Below are 27,540 nucleotides of genomic sequence, written 5' to 3'. Positions count from 1 at the left end.
AGCCAGCCAGAGAATGAAACTGATATAGAAAGAAAAGCCCAGATGAGGGAATCATAGCAAAATGGAGCCAGAATGACCACAGTAAGCAAGCCAGATGCCTACTCTACTCCTGGACTTCCGCTTAAGCCAATCAGTTCATTACTGTTTAAGGCCATTTGAGTTGGGTTGTTACTTGTGGCCCAGAGCATCCTAACTGATAAACTCCAACTCATTCTTCAGGTTTCAGTTTATGGGCACTTCCTTCAAGATGCCTTTCCTGTCGTGTAAATTTGGGAGGGAGGCATACCCTTCCTGTGGGCTCCTGCTGTCACACTGTACCATGGCTTTGTGTTGACATGGTTGTTTGCTTCACTGGACTGAGTCCTGAGAAAGCAGGCTTTTGTGTATTGTGTTCACTGCATCTCCAAGGCCAGCTACAGTCCCTGCCACATATCTGTTGCATAAATGAACAAATGAGACCAGTGGGACTAATGGGAAGAATGAAGAGATATGAACAAATCTAATTCCCTATCAGTCAGAAAAGGATTTTCCTCTCCTTCTCTTTCCCTCTTACCCTTTGTTCTATAAAGATTTTCATCTGGGTTGAACCTCATTTATTTCCAGGTTCTGCACTTACACACACTGCAGACACATTGACTCCATCCAAACTTGTCAGAGTACTTGCTGACCTGACTCCTCTCCTGAGGCCTCTCACTTCCCTGCGGCACTTGGTTGAAACTCCACCCATGGCTTTGGTCACTCTTTCTGGGTCAGAATAATTTCTGTCCTTGGCCCTCTCATTTTTTTTCACCAGGCTATAAATTACTTGTGCCTAGGGGTCACATCTTCAATTTGCAATTTCCGAGAGTACCAAAGGCTTTGAGAGATTGCTCCTAAGTGAGGGCTTACAAAGAGCTAGGCACAGTGCTAAGTGCTTGAGGTAAGCAGAACAATGGCCCTTACAGATGTCCATGATCTGATCCTCTGGAACCTATGAATATGTTCTGTTAGGTGGCAAAAGGGATTTTGCAGATGTAATTAAGGTCAAAGTCCTTGAGATGGGAAGACTGTCCCAGATTATCCAAGTGGGCCCAATATAATCACACAAGTCCTTAAAATCAGAACTTTCTTGGCTGCAGAGACTAGAGGGACATGTGAAAGGGACTTGACCTGCTGGCTTTGAAGATGGAAAAGGGAGTCATGAGCCTAGAAATGTAGCAGCCTGTAGAAGCTGGGAACTGCAACATAGCCCTGTGAAGTCCTTGCTTTTAGCCTGGTGAGACCCTTGTTAGACTTCTGATCAACAGAACTGTAAGATAATAAATTTGCATTGTTTTAAACCACTAAGTTTGTGGTAATTTGTTATGGCAGCAATAGGAAACTAATACAGCACTCTGTATCCATTATCTTGTTTAAGAAACAGGTATTATAACTCATTTTAAGAAAAACAATGTTCAGCCCTAGCTGGTTTGGCTCAGTGGATAGAGTGTTAGCCTGTGGACTGAAGGGTCCCAGGTTCAATTTCGGCCAATGGCATGTACCTCAGTTGCAGGCTTGATCCCTGGCCCGGTAGGGGCTCGTGTGGGAGGCAACTGATCGGTGTTTCTCTCTCACATTGATGTTTCTCTCTCTCTGTCCCTTCCACTCTCTGAAAAGCAACAGAAAAAATATCCTCGGGTGAGGATTAAAAGAACCAAAAAAAACACACACAAAAAAGAAAAACAATGTTCAGAGAGGTTGAACTACTGTGATACTGTGATTTATAATAAGATATATTTGGTCTTTATCCCTGTTACCGGCACAAAGCTCCTAAAACCCTTGTAACTTCCTAGTAAGAGCGATAAAGGTGTCTTGATATTCATAACAAACCCCTTTCAACCACACCTGAGTTTATTAATAAAGTGATTTCTGGAAAGCACCAAAGGATGGGGGCTGGCTGCTAGGGGAACCAACCACATAATTGGATGATTAGAACTTTCAGCTCCATCTCCCTGACCTCCATGGACGTTGAACAGATCACCAATGGCCAATGATTTAATCAATTGTGTCCATGTAATGAGTCCTCTATAAAAACCCAAAAAGATAGGGTTCAGAGAGCTTCTGGGTTGATAAACTTGTGGAGATTTGGGGGGAGTGGCATACGCAGAGAGAGCAAGGAAGTTTTGTGCTCCTTCCCACATACCTTGCTCTATGCATCTCTGTGTGGCTGTTCTCGAATTATATTGTTTTATAATAAAGTGGTAACCTAGTAAGTAAAATCAATAAGTACCTGTACTGCTTTCGATCTGTGGTTGAGAGTCTATGGATGTGGAGGGTAGACTATATGAACTGATCAATACCATTTTATATAAGCGACTTAAGCATCCACAAATTTCTGTATCTGTGGGGGTCCTGAAACCAATCTCCTGCAGATACTGAGGGTAGTTAAGTTTTGGGGAATCAAAAAGTTAAACACAGATTTTTGACTGTGTGTGGGGGTTGGTGCCCTTAATCCCTTGTGTTGTTCAAGGGTCAACTGTACTGACAAAAAATATTAATAAAGGGTTTTATAAGTTAGAACATGTGTTTGGGAAGCTACTTTATGGGAAATAGAGTGTTTAAGAGGAGTTATTTTGGCCTTGATAAGGCTGGATAACATATAGGTGCATGATTTATGATTATGTTGAAGAATACAATGGAAGAAAATATGCCTATGACATATCAAAATTAAAAAGTGGGTAAAAAGAAGGGGATAAAACCTCAAATTTTCAAGGAATTGAGAGGAGAGACTGTTTAGAAAGGGCTCCCAGAGAGGAATAGACTTCTGTGTGCCTCCCTGGAATCCTAGAAATATTTGTACTTAGAGTGAGCCTTGCACATCAGCGACCTGGAGGAAACAAAGTGCACAGAAAAATATCCTGCAATAAAAGCTCCAAATCTCACTTAAGTTCCAAATTCCAACCTAATTCTTAGTTCCTGCTTAACTTTATTAAATATTCATTATAATTACTATATATGTCCCTGTACTCTGCTAGGTAGCATGGTATACAGGAGAAGGAGGCAAAGAGGAGCATTTTATCACTGACATTGTGTAGAACTGTAGGTGCATAATGATGATAAAAAGTGAACTTTTAGTTGGTTTTATTACTGCTTTTAAATTCTGTACAGACTATGTACCCCCTTATAGCCTGCACTGTCCTCACATTAGTATTCTACTGCTAGGTAGAATACTAGGTATTAATATACACAGTCTCATTATCACTCTCTTTTTACAGGTAAAACTGAGTCTCACACATTAAATAACTTACCCAAGTTCACACAAATGGTAAATATCAGAGCCCAGATGGGAACCCAGGTCAATGTAACTCCAAAGTCTGTGGCTATGTTGGACTACCTCAAATGTCACCCTATTACTGCCTATATTAAAAAAAACATCTCATTGCTACCATCACCTTAGAGAACTGTTTGGTAGTTTCAGATAAAGTTGAGCTTGTATCTATCTACACTATGACCCAGTAATTCCACTTGTAGGTATTTACTCGAGGGAAATGAAAACATTTGTCTCACAAAAACTGGTTTAAAATATCCATAGATGCTTTATTTTTAAAAGCCCCAAACTGGAAATAACCCAAATGGTCATCAAGGGGAGAATGGATAAACAAAATGCATCGCATCCATCCCGTGTATCACCACTCGTCAATACAAAGGAACACACTATAGATACGCGCAACAGGGATGAAGCTCAAACAACATGCTAAGCAAAAGAAATCAAACACACAAAAACACGTACTATAGAACTGTATTTACATAAAGTATAAGAACAGGCAAAACTAATCTATGGAGACAGAAGCCAAAATGGGGTTGCTCTGAGATAGGAGGGGTCACTGTAAAGGATACCAGGGGAACTTTTAGGGAGATGGACGTATTTTCTATTTTGTTGTGAATGGTAGTTACACAAGTGTCAAAACTCATCTAACGCAATACTTGAGACATGTGCACTTTATTTTTATGTAAATCACACCTCAATAAAGAAAGAGAAAAAAGGTAATAATAGCAATAATAGTAGCTAATATACACTAAGCACTTTCTCACCACGTACAGGGACAATATTGTGCCCTTTATGTATGCTTTTAGTTAATCTTTACAACTACCTTGTGATGGAAACACCATTACTATTCTTAGTTTTCAGATGAGAAAAAGGTTAACACCTTGTATTGTGTAAACAGTACGGCTGGAATGTGACGCCATGTCTGACAGATTCTAGAGCTTGGCTCTTACGATGTCACACTGCCTTTTAAAATTCTAGGCTGTCTCTCTTAAAACTTATATCCCTGCTATGTGCCTGCCAGCGTTGTACTGGGCTCACAGAGTGAGTCAGACAGACACATCTCCAGTCCTCACAGAACTGATGAGGTTTTGTTTTCCCCTCCTCTTCTCCAAACCTATAGAACATTAGCCTTTCCCCATGTTATCATGATCTCCTTGTAAGCATCACTTCAAATAACTATAGAATATTCCTCCAGAGGTTAAACCATATTTATTTCTGCCTTAGGTTAGTTCCAATGTTGCTGAGTTGATGTGTTTCAAAAGTCCTGTGGGACTAAAACATTTACAGGTGACTGGGTGGCCCAGACTAGGAACAATGTCATGGTTTTTTGCATTTGACTGGAAATATACAAAATCTGTGTTGTAACCTTATGTATATCCCATGCTACTCAGGAGCTCAGATGTGCAGTCAGTGTGGAAAAATCCATTAAAATGGAAAAAATTAATAAATATGATTTAGTAGACAACAATCTATCAAAATGTGGGATCCACAGGGGTAAAATAAGAAGTCATTCTTGCTAGGGGAAAAAGTTGGGACCCACTGCATTAAGTAAATAAGAAAAGAGAAGTAGCCCAGCTGGCGTGACTCATAGGTTGAGCACAGACCTATGATCCAGGTGATCACAGTTCAATTCTTGGTCAGGGCACGTGCCCGGGTTGCAGGCTTGATCCCCAGTAGGGAGCATGCAGGAGGCAGCCAATCAATGATTCTCTCTCATCACTGATGTTTCTCTCTCCCGCTCCCTTCTGCTCTCTGAAATGAATAAAGACATACTTTAAAAAAGAAAAAGAAAAAAAAGAGAAGCAAAGAGCTAGGAAGTCTGCAAATCAATGTGTATCCTGGTATAGCCCAAAGAACTTGGGATCCTTTTGTCCAAATTTACTTTTTACAAGAGGAAACTGAGGCTACGAGGCTGGTCAGTGAAAAGCAGAATTGTAAAGTGAAAGAGCTGTCTGGGTTCAACTTTGGCTTGGCCTCTTCCTAAGTATGTGGGTAGTTTCTTAAGATTCCCAGAGCTTCAGATTTTTCATTTGGAAATGGGGATGGTGATAATGTCACCTGACAAGATCATTGTGAAGATCAAATGATGCAATATATGCTAAGTGCCCAGCACACTTTGGTAAATGCTGGCTCCCTGGAACTAGTCCTAAGGTATCTTCTTTTGCCAACCTGTATGTTCTTCCAGGTCCTACTCTCAAAGACCCCCTTTACGTGGCTAGGGTACTTACAAAGGGTACGCGTCTTAAACAATTGGATTCCTTCCTATTTACTTACTTGTTAAAAAAGGGTTATTTCTGCAGCTATTAACATGCTAGTCTAGACTCTGATCAAACAGAAAATTCATTTATTCAATACCCATATGTATAAGGTATTGGGAGAAAAGGGAATAAATAGCAGGATGAACAAAGACTGGTCTATGTTTATGGCAACATGAGACAAAGTTCTACCATAATAGGGGAAGGAGAAAGGTATCCTAGAAGAAGATAGGAATTCCAGGCTCCAGGAACAAATTTAAAGGACCTTTGAGGACACCGTCTGGCTTGCAGACCAAGCCTGTGACCCAGTTTGCATACATGTAAGGACCCTCTCTTAATTGCAACCCAATAATATACACATTTAACTTATCCACTGACTTCAGACCTAAACCCTTGTATAATGAAACTCTACTTAAAAGTTCAATGTCAAAGAGCCTGAGAGAGATTTCAGTGGAGCCTCCACAAGAAATGCCAACCAGGAAAGACAGGAAGCAGATGGACATCTCTATAACTCCTTAACAGCGTGACTAGGAGTCTGAACAAGCAAGATTTAGATTAAAATCCAGCAAACATTAATTGAGCACCTACTCAATATCAGGGTAAGTGCTAAGCTTTCGCATATATCAGTTCACTATAACTTCACAGTACATGTTTATTACCAGATATTAAGATAATATAGGTGTATTACTATAACAGAATGGAAGGAGTCCTGAAAGCAAACAAAACTCTCGAGAATTCTTCATTTACCTTCTATTCACGTAAGGATTTGATACTTATCTTAGAGGCAGAATGATCTGAATATCCAGGTATCTCCATAAAACCTTTCCTTTTGTTGCTTCTTTAACCTGTCTCAATGGTTCCTCAAATTTTATTGTGCCTAAGAATTACTATATGGAACAGTAATAGTAATAAGAATAACTAAACTTAGCTTACTATCTGTCAGGCCCTGTCCTCTTCACATAATCACCCTTGAAAATCTGTTAAATTGTCCATAAAGTACAGTAAATGTGGTTTTAAGTGTATAAGCTGTGTTTCCTTGAGCAAGTTCTTTAACCTCTCTGTACCTCAGGTTCTACATCTATGAAAAAGGAAATAATAATTATAAGTAACCTCATAGAGTTGTAGAAAATGAATCAATGTTTGCAAAGCACTTTAGTCGCTTTAATTGCTGAGTGGCAGAGCTGAAAATCAAATCCAAGAATGTTCTTTCAATTGCACCATAATTCAAGACTTATAATACAGCCTGATGTGAACTAAGATTTCTGGGGAAGGAAAAAATCCTCCGAGAAGTCATGAAAAGGAGCAATTTAAAACATATTTCAATTTCTATATGTTTTACCTAAAAATCTAACTAGAGTGGGGCAAGCACACAACCATAATTCACATTAGAAAGTTTTTCCTTATACAGAGTCTATATCTGCTATCTATCCCCGAAAATTCTCTTTATTCATTCATTTTTTTTATTTGAGCATCTACTATATGCTAGGCACTCTTTTGCATGCAAAGGCTATCATGGTAAATAAGACAGAGAACTCTAGTAGTGGTGACAAAGAAAAAATAAACATGTGAATCAGTAAGGTGAGCTCAAAGAGAAAATAAACCATGGTCATGGAATATATTTTAGATACAGTGGTCAGGGAAAGCCACTCTGATGAAGTAATGTTTGAAATAAAACTTGAATACTGAGAAGGAGAAAGTAACAAAGATCAAAAGGAAAAGCATGGCAGGCATAGGGAAGAACAAGTGCAAAGATAGGTTTGGTATGCTGGAGAAGCAGAAATGAAGGCAGTGTGGCTAGAGCACAGTGATGAAGGGGGCAGGCTAAGGCAAAATGAGCTCAGGAAGGTGAGTAGAGACCAGATTCTGAGGTCATACAGACCACAGCAAGAAGCTTCATGAGGCCAGGAATTGTGTTGGTCTTTCATTGCTGTATTCATCTCCCACGGTCTAGAACATTCTTGGCATATTGTAGGCACTCAGTATTTGCTTGAACATATGACTGAATTAATGAATGACTCCTAGTTCTGCCCTTTGGTGCTTCAGAGCATGAATTTACTCCATCATCTAAAGCAGAGGTTGGCACTTTTTCCTGTAAAGAGCCAGATAGTGAATATTTTAAGCTTCGCAGGCCATATGGGCTCTTAAGAACTACGCAATTCTGCTGCTGAATCATTAAGACAGCCTTAGACAATACATAAATGAGCATGGCTGTGTTCCAATAAAATTTTATTTATAAAAATAGGTGGCGATATTTTCAACCTAATTCCTATAAAATCCTATCTGCCTTCTCTATGGAAATTCACAAGCTGACCCTAAAACTCATGTGTAAATACAAGAGACCAGAAGAGCCAATACAATCCTGAAAAAGAAAAACAAAGTTGGAAGACTCACATTTCCTAATTTCAAAACTTACTACAAAAGCTAAAGTAATCTTTTTTTTTTCTTTTTTCTAAAACAGCATGGTACTGACATTAGGACAGTTAGGTAAATGGAATAGAGTTGAGAGCTCATAAATAAATCCTTACATTTAGAGTCAACTGATTTCCAACAAGAGTGCCAAGACAATTCAAAGGGGGAAAGAATAGTCTTTATGACAAAGGTGCGGGGACAACTGGATATCTACATGCAAAAGGATGAAGTACTGATTCATGGTACATCATGGATGAATCTTGAAAACATCATGCTAAGTGAAAGAAGCCAGATACAAAAATGTCACATATTGTATGATTCCATTTATATGAGATATCCAGAATAGGAAAATCCAGGGACAAAAAGTAGATTAGAGATTGCTAGTGCCGGGGTTGTGGGTAGGGGATGGGGAATAACTGCTAATATGGGTAAAGGATTTCTTTTGGGGGTGATGAAAATGTCTGGAATTAGAGTGGTGATGGTCCCACAACTTTGTAAATATACTAAAAACTAATTAGTTGTATACTTATATAAAATAAAAAATAAACTTGAGAAACAAGCCAACAAACAGGTAGCAGGCTGGATTTGGCCTGCAGGCCATAATTTGCTGACCCCTGATTTAAAGGATAGTCCTTTAAATCTCTCATGAAGTTAGGTCTCCCCTCTATATTCTTCTTTGAGGGTGATTATTTAATAAACTTGGTATCTAATTTACTTCTCTAAACTAATAATGTAAAAAAAACTCTGACAAGTCTTTGTTAGAATCAGGTTACAATGTGAAACTGCTCTGATCTACCAACCTTAGAAAAGAAAGAAACCAATCTAGTTTGATATGACTTGTTTCCAGTGAATTTATATTCAAATTATATTAGAAACAAAAGCAATCAAACCAGATTGTGAAGGTAAGATATATAATGTTTGCAACTTGTTTAAGGAAAATATTAAGAAAACAAATAAGGCAAGAGAATAAGACCACCAAGCCAAGAACTATTTGTTAAGTCTTTTAAAAAAGTAGACATGCCCAACTGACATGGCTCAGCAGTTGAGCATCGACCTAGGATCCAGCAGATCACAGTTCGATTCCTGGTCAGGGCACATGTCCAGGTTGTGGGCTTGATCCCCAGGGGAGGGTGTGCAGGAGGCAGCCGATCAATGACTCTCATCATTGATGTTTCTCTCTCTCTCTCTCTCTCTCTCTCAAATCAATACACGACACTTTAAAAAAAAGTAGACACATGGTTGAAGTAAAAAGAATATGAACTATGGAGCCAGACAGGCCTGATATAAATATTAATCTTCTTCCACTTATGTGACCTTGGAAATGCAGTTTTATTCTCATTTGTAAAGTGAGGTTCCTTTCCTACAGAAGAGTGAGAACAAAGCCTAGGATAGAGCCATAAGGAAGACCAACATAAGGGACAGGTGGACAAAGAGCATGCAAAGGGTATCAAGAAAGACACTAGAGGAGTAGGAAGGAAAACAGAGAGGGTGATGCCTCAGAACCCAGATGGAGAAAGTTTCACTGAGGAAGTGTCCCGTACTACCAAATACTGCTGGATCAAGCAAGGTAAGGATTAAGAAGTGTCCATTGACTTAGGGCAAGGAAGCTACAATGGTAACCTTGGCAAGAGCCATTTTTGTGGTATGTAGTGCAGATAAATAGAAGGGGGTTGAGGATTTACAGTCACGCGCTACACTATGATATACCAGGTAGCCTAGGTGTGTAATAGGCTGTACCATTTACTTTTGTGTATGCACACTGTAAGATGTTGCACAATGACAAAATCACCTAATGATGAATTTTTCAGAATGTATCCCTGTAATTAAGCAGCCCATGGCTGTATTAGGAAGTGAGGAAGTGAAAATACTGAATATAGACTACTCTTCCAGTCTTTCAGGGGAAAGAGAAATGGAAGGCTATAGCTAGATATGGCTTTGGCATCAAGGAAGACTTTCTTAGATTGGAAAAGCTTGAACATATTTAATTGCAAGGGGAAAGAATCAATAGAGAAAGGGAAAGTTAAAGATACAGGAAAGCTAAAGGATCATCTGGGGTTGGGGTTTTATCAGATGAATGTTGCAAGAGAATGGCTGTAGTAATGAGTCATGGATTCTTAAGGGGATAGGGAAGGGAGTAAAGACATAAGGTGGCATGTAAGAGGACTTGTTGAGGATGTAGAATCATTGAGGCATGATAGACTTATATACCTTTTTTTCACTTACCAATATATCTTGGAAATCTCTCATATCAGTTCATAGAGTTCTTTTTCATAGCTGCATAGCACTTTATTGTGTAGATGAACCAATATTTATTCAATGAATTTCTCATGTATGGATTCTTAAGAGTTGTTTCTGATAGTTTGCAATTATAGCAATACCATAATAAATAATCTTGTGCACATTTCTTTTATTATTGCTGGAGATGTATCTTCAGGTTAAAAACCCAGAAGTGGGAGTGCTGGCCAAAGAGTAAATGTATATGTGGTTTTTGTTAGATATTGCCAAATTTCCGTCACTGGGAGTTACACCATTTTGCTTTCCCAGTAGCAATGCATGAGAGTACCTGTTTCTCCACAACTCACCAACAGACAGTGTGGTTAAGCTTTTGAATTTTTTACCATTCTGACAGATGAAAAATGGCATCTCAACATAGTTTTAAGTTACATTTCTCTTATGAGTGAAATTGAATATCTTTTCCATATGTTTAAAGGCTATTTTAATATAATTTTTGTCATTTTGGTATAACAAAGGAGGGAAAAATAAGAATTTACATATGTACCTGCATATTTTTGCAAACACAAGTACAGAATGGATAAGCAGAAACTAATGAAGTTGGTCCCCTCTAGGGGGTGGAAGATATAGGGTGAAGAGTAGAGAAAGGATATGAGTAATCCTGCTCTGGACCTTTTTGTAGATTTTTTACTTTTAGAAAAAAGTTGAGGTTTTGCACATGCAAAAAGTAAAAGTAAAAAAAAAAAAGTAAAACTAACATACCTAACAAAGCTGAGGATGGGATGCTAACTAACCCAAGTAATTTTTTTACACAGTACTTTGACTATATATTCTTCAACCGTGTATATTTTAAAGACAAAATAAACTTTAAGGAAATCTTGATTGAACCCTAATTAGTAGATTTGTCATTTGTAGTGATATTGCTGTAGCAATTCTGTAACTATTTTGTGTATACTGTAAAATTGAGTAAATGAGTAACTATATCAGTGCTGTTGAGATAAATATCTCAATGTTAATATATAATAAATATAATACTTTTAAATTTTTATTTTTTAGTTTTTTATCTTTATTGATTTTTAGAGTGAGAGAGAGAGATTGATGTGCAAGAGAAACATTCATCAGTTGCCTCCCATACATGCCCTGACTGGGGATTGAACCCACAACCTAGGTATGTGTCCTGACTGGGTATCAAACCTGCAATTCTTTCCACCTGCTCTCACTTCTCTAAGTCTCATAAGAGGCAAAGCTGTACATTCCTTCATACTATGCACTGTTACTTAGAGGTCCTGGGCAAGGTGGCCTTTAAGCAAGTGCAAATTGGAACAGTTCACCTTAACATAATTGTTTTTGAGTTCCAGACCTTGGAAAACAATAGATGGGATCCTGTTTTGTAGTCATAGAAGTTTCCAATCTATTCTGGACAAAGTTATTAAACCAGGAAGAGATGGTAAAGATAATATGGGATGGGTGGAGGCACAGCTAAAAGGAGAAGCCCAGCCAGCGAGGGGTCACTGTCTATTCAGCATCCACCAGAGCAGGGTATCTCAGCCTCAGCATTATTGGCATTTGGGGCTGCATAATTCTTTGTGGCACTTTCTTTGCTGTCCTATATATTGTAGGATGTTTAGCAGCATCCTGAGCCTCTACCCACTATCTGTCTGCAGTACCCTTCTAGTTTTGACCATCATAATTGTTTCTGGACATTGCCAAATGTTCCCTTGGAGGTAAAATCTCCCATGCCCCATCACCAACTGCACTGAGCTTTGTTCTAAAGGAAACATGGAGAGAAACTTAAAAAAAAAAAGGATAAATAATAAAATACATAAAAAATTATGTTTTCAAATAATTTTTAGAGATATGGGAAAACAATCATAATACAAAAGTATAAAAGGTTTTCTCAAACTGTGTAAACGGTACAAGCCCTGTTTGTAGGAAAAAAAATTACATAAGCATGGAAAAAAACTAGAAGATTTAAGAATCATAACTGCTATTTTATTGAATTAGCTTGCTATGATCCAGACACTGTCAAGTGCTTCACACAAACCTTCTAATTTAATCATCAAAACAATTCTCAGTTATTGCTCTATTTTACTGATCAGGAAACTAGGGGTAACTTGCACAAGGCTATATAGCTGTGGAGAAGATAGGTCTTGAAAATAAATTTATGAGGCTCCAATGCCCATCTCTCTTTTTTTTTTTTTTTTTTTTAATATATTTTTATTGATTTCATAGAGAGGAAGGGAGAGGGAGAGAGAGATAGAAACATCAATGATGAGAGTCATTGATTGGCTGCCTCCTGCACACCCCCAACTGGGGATCAAGCCTGCAACCCAGCCATGTGCCCTGACCGGGAATCAAACCCCAATCGCCTGGATCCTAGGTCGATGCTCAACCGCTGAGCCACGCCTGGCCGGGCATCCAATGCCCATCTCTTAATGAGTATTCTGTTTCATAATACACAAAGACAGTACACCAAATGTTAACAATGTTTATCTCTAGATGACAGAATTAAACGTGATTTTGTTTTCTTCTCTACATTTTCCTGTCTATTCCATATTTGCTACTATATTTCTTCTATAATCAGAAAAAAAAAATAAGTAAAAGTTGTGAAGCCTACTTGGTAACATGAAGAAAAGAATTATTATATGTTAACTTAAAAAAAATTCAATGCAGCCCTGGCTGGTGTGGCATAGTCGGCTGAGCGTTGTCCCAAGCACCAAAAGGTTGCTGGTTCGATTTCCGGTCAGGGCACATGCCTGGGTTGTGGGCTCGATCCCTGGTGGGGGGTGTGCAGGAGGCAGCTAATCAATGTTGTGCTCTCACATCGATGTTTCTCTTTCTCTCTCCCTCTTGCTTCCTCTCTCTTTAAAAATCAATAAAACTATTTTTTTTTAAATTCAATGTAAAGTATGATTACAATTATGTAAAAATATACAGGAAATAAAACAAAGTACGTGAAATGCTAATAGTAACTGTATTATGGAGGGAGGACTAAGAAGTAATTTTTACTTATCTTTTCCATATTACTATTAATGTAGTTATATTTTATAATGGATAAAAGTTTATAATTAAAAGAAAGCAATCACAATCATCTATAATCTCACTACCTTAAGATAACACAATGTTAACATTCAATAAATTTCTTTCTAGTCTTTTTCTAAGACCAACATGATCACTTACAAACACTAATCTGAAGAAACTAAAGAGAATTCTTACTCAACCTGCAGATAACACTAAGTTGGATAGGACAGTTAAAAGTTGGATTCAAAACATGATCTTGAGCAAGAAAGGGAATGAAACTAACATTATGGAGTGTCTCTGTCAGACACAGTGGAAAAGAAGAAATTCTTTTTTTTTTTTTAAATATATCTTTATTGATGTCAGAGAGAGGAAAGGAGAGGGAGAGAGAGAGAGAGAGAGAAACATCAATGATGAGAGAGTCATTGATTGAGCCCACAACCTGGGCATGTGCCCTGACTGGGAATCGAACCCTGATCGCCTGGATCCTAGGTCAACGCTCAACCGCTGAGCCACGCCCGGCCGGGCAAAAGAAGAAATTCTTGACTGAAAAAGCCTAGATCTCCATGGCCTGGACAGGACAACACTAGACAAGGTGCTTGGCCTTTCTAAACTTGTTTTTATTTTTATTTTATTTTATTTTATTTTAATTTTTTTTGTAATACCTAGTCCCTATCTACCTTCCCACAGAGTTTCTTTGAAGCTAAAATGAGAAAGTGTGTGCATGTGTGTGTGTATGAAAACACTCTGTAAACTCTAAATTCCTGTATAAAGGTAAGAATCATTATTGTCTTAAGCCAACAGTAAAAACAGTGGTATGCAATTAAAAAATATTTCCAAGCACAAAGCAAATAATATGACCCAAAAATAATTTCTGCATGACCATGTAAATAACTAATCTTGATTCAGATTTACCTACCTAATAAAACTGCTGGAAAGGAGAGGTAACCTTTAGGTATGACCTGCAGAGAAAAACTTGTTTATGACTTGTTTATGACTTGAATAATGCCAAGAGGATTCTCTGCAGGCAAAGAAAGGAGAGCCAGCCATCTGCATTTAGGGAAGCAAACTGGATCTCTTACCTGCAGCTCTGCTTCCAGGCCCAGCCGTCTGATAAAGGGGTCAGTGACATGGTAGTGCCTCTCAAAGCTCAGGGCACCCCGCTCCTGGGGGCAGAAATGAACACATAGTTTCACTGATTTAATTCAACATGATTTATTATGTGCCTATTATATATCCAACACTTGTGCTTGGCACCACAGGAGTTAAAAAAGATAACAAGAAATCAGCTTGTGGAGACCTGCACTACACTTAGGCAGGGATTAGAGAATAATAGAAGAGAGTATGTAAGTAGTAGTAAATTGTGCTTGCTGGATTAAAAAAAAAGGAAAGAAAAACATTGGAAACAAAAAATAGGGAATGTTTCCATATTAGGCTGGAGAGGATGAACATCATCTTTAGGACACATACTGTGTGAGATATGTGAAGGAAAAAATAACTCTCATGGTCCCTCCAATTCTATGATTCTGTGTCTCTAGGTAATGGTCCTTGCCCTTGAGGGCTATCAGTTTAATGAAATCACAAACCACCCCCACAAATGAACAAAGTTCCAAAAAGATTCAGGGATGCAAAGAAAAATACTATATAAAACACAGACTAACATGCACAAAGTACATGGCTCACACAGAGGCATACACTCAATCTTTCTGGATGGTGACCACAGCTTATGTTACATGCCACTTTTTTTTCCTTATCATCAATATTATTATTTTTTAATCCTCACCCCAGGATATTTTTTCCATCGCTTTTCAAAGAGAAGAAGGGGAAGAAAGAGAGAGATAGAAACATTGATGTGAGACACATTGATTGGTGCTGCCCCCCCTCCACTGACCTGGGCTGGGGGTTGAGCCTGCAACCGAGGTATGTGCCCCTGGCCAGAATCGAACCCAGGACCCTTCAGTCTGTGGGCTAATGCTCTAACCACTGAACCAAACTGGTTATGGCCATGCCACTTATTTTTTAAAAGATTTTTAATTAAAAGAATATTTTAGCACTTAATCTTTTCAAAGAACTTTCTCATGTTCTTTTGGATTTCATTCTCAAGATCAGCCTGCAGGTGACAGACATTATTATCACTTAACAACAGAAAACTGAGGCCCAAGGAGGTAAATGACTAAAGTCTTCCAGGTAGTTAATTAGGGCAGTGGTGAGGTTAAGCTCCTGACGCCAGCTTAGGGTTCTTAATAGAGAAGCACATCATGTCTTGGTTGAATCTCTTCCATTAAATTCCTGTGCTCCTTTACTGAGGGCTTCCCTGACAAAGTCTGGGCTACCTCGCTAAATGAACTTGACTACCCAGTCATCCACTCATCTCACAGTACTGGAGTGTCTTCTATGTACATCCTGCAGAGGATGGGTACGGGCTTTGTTTGGTACAGGAGACCCACGAAGAAAAGGAGTCTAAGCTGAACTGGGACTAAGACTCTCCCAGGTTCTGTTATATGTTCAATTTAGCAGCTGGAGCAACACGAAGCTACATTTACTCCTGCACAACCCCTCACATACGCACGTACCCAAGCACCTGCAAACACAAACACACATACACAAATGTACACACACATGCACAACATACTAATGGCTCCCCTCTCTCATCAGCCTCTATTAATCTCAGTGGCCTGGGCACAAACACTTGAACAGAGGAGTCTCCATGAATTCTATGTTCTTGAGTAAAAATGTGGGAGCCAAGGGACATTAGTTCGAGTCCAGTCTGTCACTAATTAGCTATGTGACTTTAGGCAAGTCACCAACTCTAAACCTCAATTTCCTTGTCTGTAAACTGAACCTGTGAGGAAGAAAGGATCTCATGCTCTGGTTCAGAGGTCTGGGTTGCTTACCTTGATCTGCCTATGAATGAGGTCTCTAGTTATGTTGACTTTTGCCATCTTCTCTTAATGGATTCAACAGAAGGAAGCTATATAAAGATCTTCAGAACCCTTGCGCATTCCAGCAAAGCCCAGGTCCACACGACACACATTTAATTACCTGGGGAGAAAAAAAATCATCAAACCTTGGAGGATGGAATAAGGTGGCTTCAGAGTCCCAATTTCACCTCTAAAACAGCCCCTCAGCCTACTTGGTGAACTGGCTATTGCCTGTGATTTATGACACAGTATTGAAGAACCTCTGGAGGGCAAAGGGCATAGGGGAGAGGGGAGACAATGACTCACAGCCACAGAAAGTATTGGAACAAACACTGAATAAGTCATGTATGCTTCACCAGAAAAGGAGGGTTTGGATATGAGTATGAAGGAAGATGGAAGCATATCCTGAAAATAAGAACAAGGTACACAGCAAGAAAGATGATGTCAAGTTTCACATGCTCAGTATGCATCTGTGGCAACCAGTCTGAAACTTTTAATTATGCTTCAAATCTCTGACCCTCAGCTTGGCTCTCACCAAAACCAAATTAGTATCATAGACAGAACACAGAACCCTCTAACAGATTCACAGAATCAAAGAGAGGACAGGAGTTGTAATGGCACCATGTCCAAGATCCAATCTGATAAAGAAATCCCTCTTCAACCTGGCCATGCGTGGCTCAGCAGTTGAGCATCAGCCTGGGATCTAGGGGATCGAGGTTTGATTCCCGGTCAGGGTACATGCCAGGGTTGCGAGCTCAATTCCCAGGTGGGGGTGTGCAGGAGGCAGCCGATCAGTGACTCTCTCTCATCATTAATGTTTCTCTCTCCCCCCCCTCCCTGAAATCAATAAAGATATATTTTTTAAAATTAAAAAAAAAGAAATCCCTCTTCAATATCCCAATAGGTATGCTTTCGATCTTACAACTTCTTGAAGCAACTTGTTCCTGTTCTACAATTCTGATGGCTAGAAAGACCTAGTAATCTCATTTGTGATAATTTACTATAAGAAAACACAAAATGTAATAAAAAAGTTCCATATCCAAGCATATTCATCATATTTTATAAAAGCAAAATAATTTTGCTTTTACAAGTTTCCATCGATAGAGGGTTAAATAATGTGCAGCCATGTTATATTATACAGCATTAGAAATGCTACCTATGAAAGAAAAATGCTTATATCAATCACATCAAATGTTTACGTAATAACATGCTCTTTCAATAAATAATATTATCAGTTATCTTTTTGTTCATTGTCATCTCTCTCTCTTGTAAACTTTTTCTTATGGAAAATTTCAAGCATAAACAAACTAGAATAACAAGTATAATGACTTGCCAAATTCCCATCACCAGTTTTGGTAATTATAAACATCTAGCTGATCAGGTTTTACCTATACTCCATCCAAGTTTCCCCCTGAAGTATTATTTCAAAGCAATTCTCAAACATAGTATTTCATCCATAGACAGTTCAGTGTATATCTCTGAGAAATAAGGAGGTTTTTTTTAATCCTCATTCAAGGATACTTTTTTCCATTAATTTTTTTAGAGAGAGTGAAGGGGAGGGAGGAGGGGAATGAGAGAAAGAAAGAGCCGCATCGAGTGGTTGCTTCCTGCACATGCCCCGACTGGGGCTGGGGATCGAGCCTGCAACCAAGATACATGCCCTTGATCGGGAATCAAACCTGGGACCCTTCAGTCCATGGGCTGACACTCGGACCACTGAGCCAAACCTGCCAGGGCAAGGACAGTTTTATAAAAGTAACCATAATGCCATTATCACACCTAAAAAATTAACAATTATTCCTTGGTAGCATTAAATAAATATTCAGTCAATGTTCAAATTTCCCCACTTGCTTAAAAATGATTTTTATAGTGGTTGTGTTTGAATTAGGATCCAAATAATGTCCATTCATTGTGTTGATTTATCTCTTAAATCTCTTTTAGTCCATGACAATTCTTCCTTCTTCTTCATTTTTTCTGTCACTTACTTGCTGGAGAAATCATGTCACTTGGTCTGAAGAATTTCCCACATTCTGGATCCACTGACTGCGCCTCTATGAAGTCCTTTAACATGTCTCTCTATCCCCTATATTATATTTCCTGTAAACTGGGATGGTAGGATGCAGGTTCAGTTTTTTGGCAAGACTACTCATAGTGGATGCTGTGTACTTATTACATCTTATCAGTAGTCATATACCATCCTTTGCCTCTCTTTTTGTGATGACAGTTAATTTTTAAAAAGGAAATACAGCCCTAGCCGGTTTGGCTCAGTGGTTAGAGCACCAGCCCATGGACTGAAGGGTCCTTGGTTTAATTCCAGCCAGGGGCATGTGCCTTGGTTGCAGGCTTGATCCTGGCTCTGGTTGGGGTATGTGGAGGAGGCAAACAATTGATGTGTCTCTCACACTGATGTTTCTCTCTCTCTCTCTCTTCCACTCTCTCTGAAAAAGCAATGGGGGGAAAAAGGAAATACAGGGTGGGGCAAATGTAGGTTTACAGTTGTTCATATGGAAAATAATACAATAATTAATATTATGCACTTATTATATACCAGGAATTGTGCTAAGTGCTTTATATTTATTCATTCACTCAAGAAATGAGCACAAGAAGCTTGTTATATGCCAGCTACTATTCCAGGCCCAGGGAATACAGCAGTGACTAAAACAGGCAAGTTCCTTACTCTCATGGTACTTGCATTCTAGCAGGAGGGGATATATAATAAACAATAATACAAATAAAATAAGAATATATCCAGTAGTGATAAGTGCTATGATGAAAACAAAACAAGTTGATATGAGAGACTGATTAGCTACTTTTACACTTGAGGTCAAAGAAGATGCAGTACACATTTGTCGAGGTTTCTGGCTGCTAGCATTTGAACCCCTTCCTATATTTTGGTAATTCCCCATTTAATGAGTCTGGTGGGAGGCAGAGCACCCTCTTACTATCAAGTGAAAATGGCGGAAATTCTCTTTCTGAGGCTCCCTTGAAACTAGAGTGTGTGAACACTGCCCTGGTTTTCCCAACCTGGCACATTAGCCCCAGACCTTAATTGGGATCTGGTGTCAAAGAGTCAGAGGACACAGAGAGTCCATGCTGGCAGCAAGGGACAGCTATAATGGCCATGAAGGTCCAGTCATCTGGTGGTAGTGGTGTAAGCTATATAAGTGGCAGCAGTGATCTCATGAACTGGTTCTGTGAATGATTCTGGCTGTGGGTCCTGGCTGCTACCCAGTTTCCCTTGTTCTAGCCCATTCTTCAAGCCTGGCTTTGTGGCCTTCCATGATATTTTGTAAAGTTTCCCTAATATCCTTTCATTAATCAGCCAGAGTTGGTTTCTGTTGCTTACAACTACAAATCCTACCTAGTACAGAGAGGGTCTCTGAGAAGATAACATTTAAGCTGAAACATGAATGACGAGAAGTCGCAAACAACTAGGGGAGGACACTTCCTAGGAGAGAGAACTAGTGCTACGGCCACAGATGAAGACTGGTTCAAAAAGCTTGTATTGTAGATGCTATTACTATCATTTTACAGATGATGAAACAGGGTAATGGACATGACATAATTTTCACAATACTACACAGCTAATAAACTGGAGCTGGAGCAGAGACTCAAACTCAGAATTGTATGCATACTCTTAACTACTATGGTATGTAATTTCCTAGAGTAATGACCACTATGAGAATCCACCAAAAGAGCTAACTACATTGTCACTACTCATTCATTAATTTTCCTAAAACATTACCTAAGCCCAGCTGGTGTGGCTCAGTGGCTGAACATCGACCTATGAATCAGGAGATTGTGGCTTGATTCCTGGTCAGGGCACATGCCTGGGTTGCGGGCTTGATCCCCAGTAGAGGGTGTGCAGGACACAGCCAATCAATGACTCTCTCATCATTGATGTTTCTATCTCTCTCTCCCTCTCCCTTCCTCTCTCTGAAATCAATAAAGACATATTAAGAAAAAAAAAAAGAAACCACTAAGATTTTTAAAAAACAACAAATAAAATACATTAACTAAGAATTTACCAAGTATCAAGCACTGTGCTAGACATGGGGCAGTACTGAGATGAAAGACATAGTACCTATACTAAGGCAAAGGCAATGGGCTTTAGCTAAGATTGGTGTGTAGCTTGGAAATATTAGAAGGAAAAAGCAGACAAGCAAAAAACTACTGTAATGTAGATAAATGGTAAAATGGAAACTGGAATTTTAAAATAATATTAAGACTAGCCCTAGCCGGTTTAGCTCAGCGGTTAGAGCATCGGCCTGAGAATGAAAGGTCCTGGATTCAATTACAGCCAAGGACACGTACCTCAGTTGCAGGCTCAGTGCCCGCCCTGGTTGGCGTGAGAGGGAGGCAACCAATCGATGTGTCTCTCTTGCATCGATGTTTCTCTCTCTTTCCCTTTCACTCTCTCTAAAAAGCAATGGAAAAACTATCCTCCAGTGAGGATTAAAATAAAATAATATCAGACTAGTATGCAGAGGTTTCAAAAACCAAACATCAAATTTAAAAGCTCAGTTGGCATTTTGGTAAACACTTATGTTCACATCCTGAGAAGAAATGATAGCATACTGGCAGATAGCTCATTCTGGGTCACAGCCCACCCCTTACAAGGAAACAGGAATTCAGTGCCTTTCCACAAACATTTATAGGCTGACAAGCACAAGTGGAAATACTTGTAAGTAGGGATTATTTAAAAGGTTAACATCAGGAGAGAATACCCTCATATCTACCAAGAAACATAACTAGTGTCATACTTCAGTCCAAAAGTCTCTCAAATATAAATAATCAGATCAATAAATGGTTATTTGAATATGAGAAGATTTAATCATGGTCAAATTTTATTTTATTTATTTATTTTTTATTCCTCACCCAAGGATATTTTTTCCATTGTTTTTCAGAGAGAGTGGAAGGGAGAGACAGAGAGAGAGAGGGAGAGAGAGACACATTAATGTGAGAAACATCAACTGGTTGTCTCCTGCACGCACCCCAACTGGGGCTTGGGAAATCAAACCCCACACTGTTCAGTCTGCAGGCCGATGCTCTAACCACTGGACAACCGGCTAGGGCTAATCATGGTCAAATTTTAAAAGCATTATTTTAAGGAGGGCTCTGAAACAGTCAATTCTACAGAGTAAAGAACTAACTCATAGATATGGAATGATATGAATGAATGACTTGGAGTTGACAAAAGGAAGTTATATATATGATTAAACACTAAAAAGGGCTACATCAAGGGATTTCAATCTGGTGCAGCAAAGTACACAATGTTCAGTTCTGCCAAGAGGCAAAAAGACTGAAATAAGTGACTTCAAGGATCCATAAAATAAAATTTTCAAAGCCTACTAAGCCAGTTACTCTGCTTAACTTTGAAAATATGGCAAAGAACAAGCCAAACACAGACTCTTCTCTTCAAGAGCACACAATACAGTTGTCATTAATTGAGTATCAATGGCACCAAGACTATTGGTATAATCGGAGCTCCACAGAGGGACTGAAAAAGGATAATTTAACTGAATGACCAAAATTAATAACTAGGATAGTAAATTCAAAAGGAACAACATGGAATGACAAATTAAATCTTGTCTTTATTCATACATCTTAGAAGAAAGCACAAAAATGACAATGGGGGAAATAAACTAAACGTATGACAGTAGAGCAAGAAAAAATTTGGAAATAACTAATGAAAAATAAGGATTTTAACAGACCACAAGCAACTTTTAATGTATATTCTTCATTCTAAGAATAGTATATAACTGAATATACCCTTATTTACAAACACAGCTCTAATAACATTGAGGGCTAATTTGTTGGCAGATCATGAAAGCTCCATAAAAACTTTCTCTAGCTAGAGTACAAAGGTTTAAGAACGGCATCTGCTGTAATTTAGGATATTGCAGGCCAGCTCTTGTAGGTACTCAGTGAAAAGGAAAAAGAAGAAAGCCAGTTTCTGTGAGCTGGGAATATGAAAAACACAAAAATACCTAAGGCACAGAGGAAAACATATGACATAATGCTATAAAGAAAATATGAGCTGCGATGCAGATGTTACACCTCCCAAAAGGTATTCTATTCCTGGAGCTCTAAAATGCCTAGCATGTCACCAGTTAACTCCATCCCTTCTACAAACTTTTAGCTCGGGCTACTGGGAAACTTTTTTCCATAGACATATCTCTGCTATTATAAAGGGAGCTAATTAAAGAAAATTCACCCTGGATGGTGTTGCTCAGTGGTTCAAGTATTGGGCACACACTGAAGGGTCACAGGTTTGATTCTAGATCAAGGGCACATACCTGGGTTGTAGGTTCGATCTCTGGCCCTGGTTCGGGCACATGGGGAGGCAACCAACCAATGTGTCTCATCTCTCTCTCTCTTCTCTTTCTCTCTTTCCCCTTCCCTCCCTTCCACTTTCTCTAAAAATCCATGAAAAAATATCCTCAGGTGAGGATTAACAACAAGAATAAATAAATAAAATAAAATTCAATTAACAGTTCAATTTGGAGGAATTAATCTATTTCATAATGCAAAGGGTACCAGTACTATAGCCTGAGGTCAACCAGACTTAGAACAAACTATAACTGGTGAATACTCATCTGGAACCAGGGATTGAACGCTAATATCCAAACAAATATCAGGAACCACCTATTTCAGGTGTGCCATGTCCTTGTTTGGGATTTGGATAATGTGGCAGAAAGAAAAACAGACTTAAAATACTCAGACCTGAATTCCATCCCCCTCATTGTGCCAATTGGTACATTCTCAGTCAAGTTACTTAACCCTTCTGAGTTTCAATTTTCGAATTTTTAAAAATTGGTTTGAGAGAGGGAGAGGGAAGGAGAGAGAGAGAGAGAGGTTGATTTGTTGTTCTACTTCCTTATGCATTCATTGGTTGATTCTTATGTGTGCCCTGACCAGGGAATGAACCCACGACCTTGCCATATTGGGACAATGCTCTAACCAACTGACTACCCGACCAGGGCTTCAATTTTCTCATTTGTAAAATGGGGATGCTAACCTATTTCAATGGGTTGTTTTGAGGAATAAATTATGAAATATATATGAAAGTACAAAATAGTACTTGGATCACAGTAGGTGCTCAACAGATGGCAGCTAAATCTGAATTCTCCTAAGACCTGATAACTCCTATTATCTATGCTCAGTGGCATGGTTGCAACATTTCTCCCTTTCTTTTTTCCCTACCAGAGAGACAAAGCTAACATTGGGGACTCCATTGTAGGATGGTGGGGCACAGAGAGTACGATGTCTTTACCACTTCTGCTAGCTTTGAAATCAAGATCAGGAAAAAAGAAGTGACTCTGTTGGAAACAAAGGAACTCCATACAAAAATATGTACAAAATATATAGCAGCGTTATTCATAATAGCTAAAAGTAGAAACAACCCAAATGCCTATCAACTGATGAGTGGATAAACAAAATATGGTATATCCATACAATGGAACATTATTTGGCCATAAAAAAGAATGAAGTACAAATACATGCTACATCATGGATGAACCTTGAAGACATTATGCTAAGCGAGGAAGCCCACATTATTATATAATTCCATTTATATGAAATATCCAGAATAGGCAAATCTATAGAAATAGAAGATTTCTGGTTTCTTGGTGCTGGAGGGAATGGGGGATAGAGAGGTCATAGCTAAAGAATGTGTGTTTCCTTTGAAGTGAAATTCACATTAAAAAAAATTAATCATTTTAAAGTGTACAGTTCAGTGGTATTTAGCACATTCACAATATTGTACAACCATCACCTCTAACTAGTTCCAAAATATTTTTATCACCCCAAAAGAAAACTCCGTACCCATTAAGCAGTCCCTATTTCCTCTTCCTACCAGTACCTGGCAACCACCAATTTGCTTTCTGTATCTATGGATTTACCTATTCTAGGTTTTTCATATGAAGAGAATACTACAACATCTGACCTTTTGTGTCTGGCTTCTTTCACTTAGCATAATGTTTTAAGGTTCATCCATGTTGTAGCATGTATCAGCACTTCATTACTTTTTATGGCTGTATTATTGCTATGCCACTTTGTATTTATACATTCATCCATTGGCTGTGGTGAATAGTGTTGCTATGAACATTCATGTACAAGTATCTGTTTGAATACCTGTTTTCAATTATTTTGGGTATATACCTAGGAGTGTAATTGCTGCGTCATATGACAATTCTATGTTTAACTCTTTGAGGAATGGCCAAACTGATTTCCACAGCAGCTGCACCATTTTACAATCACACCAGCAATGTACAAGAGTTCTAATTTCTCCACATCCTCACCAGCACTTGCTTTTTTTTTTTTAATTATACCTATCTTAAAGGGTATAAAGTAGTATTTCATTGCAGTCCAATGTTTCTTTTTGAAGTGATGTTTTAAAATTGACCATGGTAATTGTTTCACATATCTGTGAGTATGCTAAAAACAACTGAATTACACATTTAAAATAGGTGAACTGTATGATATGTAAATTGTATCCTAATAGTTACTATATTTAAAAAAAAAAAAGGAACTACTGACACAGGCAAAGATATGGATAAATCTCACAGATGCTGAGCAACAAAAGCCAGACATAAAAAAGTATGTACTATATGATTCCATTTATATGAAAGTCTAGAACAGGCAAAACTGTAGTAAAAAAAAAAAAATCAGAAGTGTGTTACCTAGGAGCATGGAGATGAACAAGGAAAGGACACCTGAGAACTTTCTAGGATAAGAGAAAGGTTTTATAGATAGATGATAGATGATAGATGATAGATAGATAGATATAGGCATATATATATATATATATATAAAATATGTCTTTATTGATATCAGAGAGAGGAAGGGAGAGGGAGAGAAAGAGATAGAAACATCAATGATGACAGAGTCACTGATCGGTTGCCTCCTGCATGCCCCCTACTGGGGATCAAGCCCACAACCCAGGCATATGCCCTGACCAGGAATCAAACCACGATCTCCTGGATCATAGGTTGGTGTTCAACTGCTGAGCCACGGCAGCCGGGCAAGGTTCTATATTTATGGGAGTATGGTTACATGAGTACTGAATGGATGGGTTACATGGGTATGTCCATTTGTCAAAATTGTACAATCAAGATTAGTGAATTTTAATGTTTGTAAGTTTTACCTAAAAAATGGAAAGGGCTAGGCAGAAAGCAGGGGAAGTATAGAGGAAACAAGAATGGCATAATATTAAGTTACTGATATAGGGTGATGGGTGCACAGGGGTTTATTATTCTGTTCTATTCTGTTTACTTTGTATATATTTGGAATTCTCTCTAATAAAGTCCTTTTAAAAATGTTTATTTCATAGACTCATTCAAAACATGGAAGAGTAATTAATGAAATGGACAATCATTAATCATATATAGTTCAAGAATTAGGTTCAAGACATATATATGGCCATTCCAGCCTTGGGAGGGGAGAAGAAAAACCAAAAAGTACACATATATCTGTAATGCTCTAACAGGAAGGATATGCACCAAAAATGTTAGCTCTCTGGTAGGACAACAGGTGATTTTTCTCTCTCTGTTCCTCTGTATTTTCCAAGTATTCCACTGTAAATATTTGCTACTTTTATAATAATATAGAAATAGCTGTTAGGAACCAGCTTTGGACCGAAAGAAACTTGAGTTTGAATCTGGCTCTACTATACAATAGGGTGTGTGATCCTGGGCAAAACTATTTAGCTTTAAGCTCCTGGGTTGTTGTTGTTTTGAACCTGTCACATAGATACATGTAATAATATCTCTCTCATAGAGTTATTGGGAACATTAATGAGATAATACATTGTAAAATAGTACAGTACCTGACATGTGGTAAGTGTTCAAGAAACAATGGCTATTTCTTCACCTATTACATGAAGATAATAGTACCTATAGTGCTGTTGTAAGAGTTACATAGGACAACTGGATAATTTACTAAATGTGAGTGACAGTATTATTCCCAAGAAGAAAAAAACTGCTTAAGAAAGCCTCCTCTTGCCCTGGCCCGTGTGGCTCAGTTGCCTGGGAGTCGACCCATGCACCAGGAGGTTGCTGATTTGATTCCCGATCAAGGATACATGCCTGGGTTGCGGGCTTAATCCCAGGGAGGGGGCATGCAGGAGGCAGCCGATCAATGTTCCACTCTCACATTGATGTTTCTCTCTCTCCCTTCTTCTCTCTCTAAAAATCAATAAACTATTAAAAATGAAAAGAAAGTCTCCTCTTGGCCCTGGCTACTGTGGTAGCTCAGTTGGTTAGTGTCGTCTGGATACAACAAGGTTGTGGGCTCTATTCCTGGTCAGGGTACATACCAGAAGCAACCAATGAATGCATAAATAAGTAAAACAAATCTCTCTCTCTCTCCCTCTCTCTCTCTCTCCTCCCTCTCAAAAAGTTTTAGTTACCACATGAACCAAAAATTTCACTCCTAGATATACACCCCAAAGAAAACATATGTCCATGAAAACTTGCACATGAATGTTCATAGCAGCATTGTTTCTAATAGCTCAAAAGTAGAAACAACCCAAGTGTCCATGTCCATCAATAGATAAATAAAATGTTGTATATCCATGTAATGGAATATTATTCAGCTAAAAAAAGGAATGAGTTCTGATTCATGTTACAACATGGATGAAACTTGAAAACATTATGTTAACTGGAAGAAGCAAGTCACAAAAGGACACATATTATATGAATCCATTTATATTAAATGCCAAGAATAGGAAAAGTTATAGAGACAGAAAGTAGGTCAGTGGCTGCCTAGGGTTGAGGGAGAAGATGGGAGTAAATGGGGTGGACGGTGATAGCTCAAGGGTATAGGTTTCTTAGGGGGGGCAGGTGATGAAAATATTCTGGAATTAGATAGTGGTGATGGTTGCACAGCTTTGTGGATATATTAAAAACTGAAGAATTGTATGCATTAAAAGGCTAGATTTTACGGTATGTGAATTATATCTCAATTATAAAGAAGTCACCAAACCCTTTCTTTTCTCCCTTTCCTTTCTTTGTCTCCTAACTTCTCTTTCTTAAAAGACTAACAGCATCCTGTGTGCCATCTCTTCACCTGATTCATCTATTTACCCCTCCCACGTCTCCAAGAAGTAATATGGGCTTAAAGGATGCCAATAAATACTTACTGAATAATAGCACGACTAGCTTACATATATATAGTGTTTTATACCTATCAGAGTACTTTTGTTCATGCTTTTAATTTGAGCTTTACAACAATCCTGTGAAAAAGCTTGAAAGCTATTAGCATCCCCATTTAACTAGTGAGAACTGAAGCACAATGTTATGTGGTACTGAGGAAGAAGTACTGGACTGGGACCTACAATCTTGTGCTCCAGGCCAGGCTCTGCCTCTAACTGGCTGTATGACCCTCAGTGAGGCATTTCATTCTGTCAGCCCATTTC

The 27,540-nt window shown here is 38.5% G+C and overlaps 1 protein-coding gene across 3 annotated transcripts in view; it reads right to left on the bottom strand.

Moving 5' to 3' along the window:
• WDTC1 (WD and tetratricopeptide repeats 1) overlaps positions 1-27,540 on the bottom strand; it is a 55,704-nt gene that overhangs the window by 19,997 nt on the left and 8,167 nt on the right. For 2 of the 3 annotated variants that reach the window (XM_016216702.2, XM_016216695.2), the window contains exons 2-3: positions 16,095-16,242; positions 14,283-14,366 (exon numbers count right to left, since the gene is read on the bottom strand). In XM_016216702.2, coding sequence (XP_016072188.1) covers positions 14,283-14,366; positions 16,095-16,142 — 132 coding nt within the window. In that variant the 5' untranslated portion in view covers positions 16,143-16,242. Of the gene's footprint in view, positions 1-286; positions 640-14,282; positions 14,367-16,094; positions 16,243-27,540 lie in introns of those variants that run through there. The other variant, XM_016216718.2, reaches the window with a different exon arrangement.

The sequence above is a fragment of the Miniopterus natalensis genome, chromosome 9 (genome assembly GCF_054644295.1).
Source record: "Miniopterus natalensis isolate mMinNat1 chromosome 9, mMinNat1.hap1, whole genome shotgun sequence".
Lineage (NCBI taxonomy): Eukaryota > Metazoa > Chordata > Mammalia > Chiroptera > Miniopteridae > Miniopterus > Miniopterus natalensis.
The sequence above is the reverse complement of the archived record's forward strand: the minus strand, read 5'-3'. Positions and strand labels throughout refer to the sequence as shown.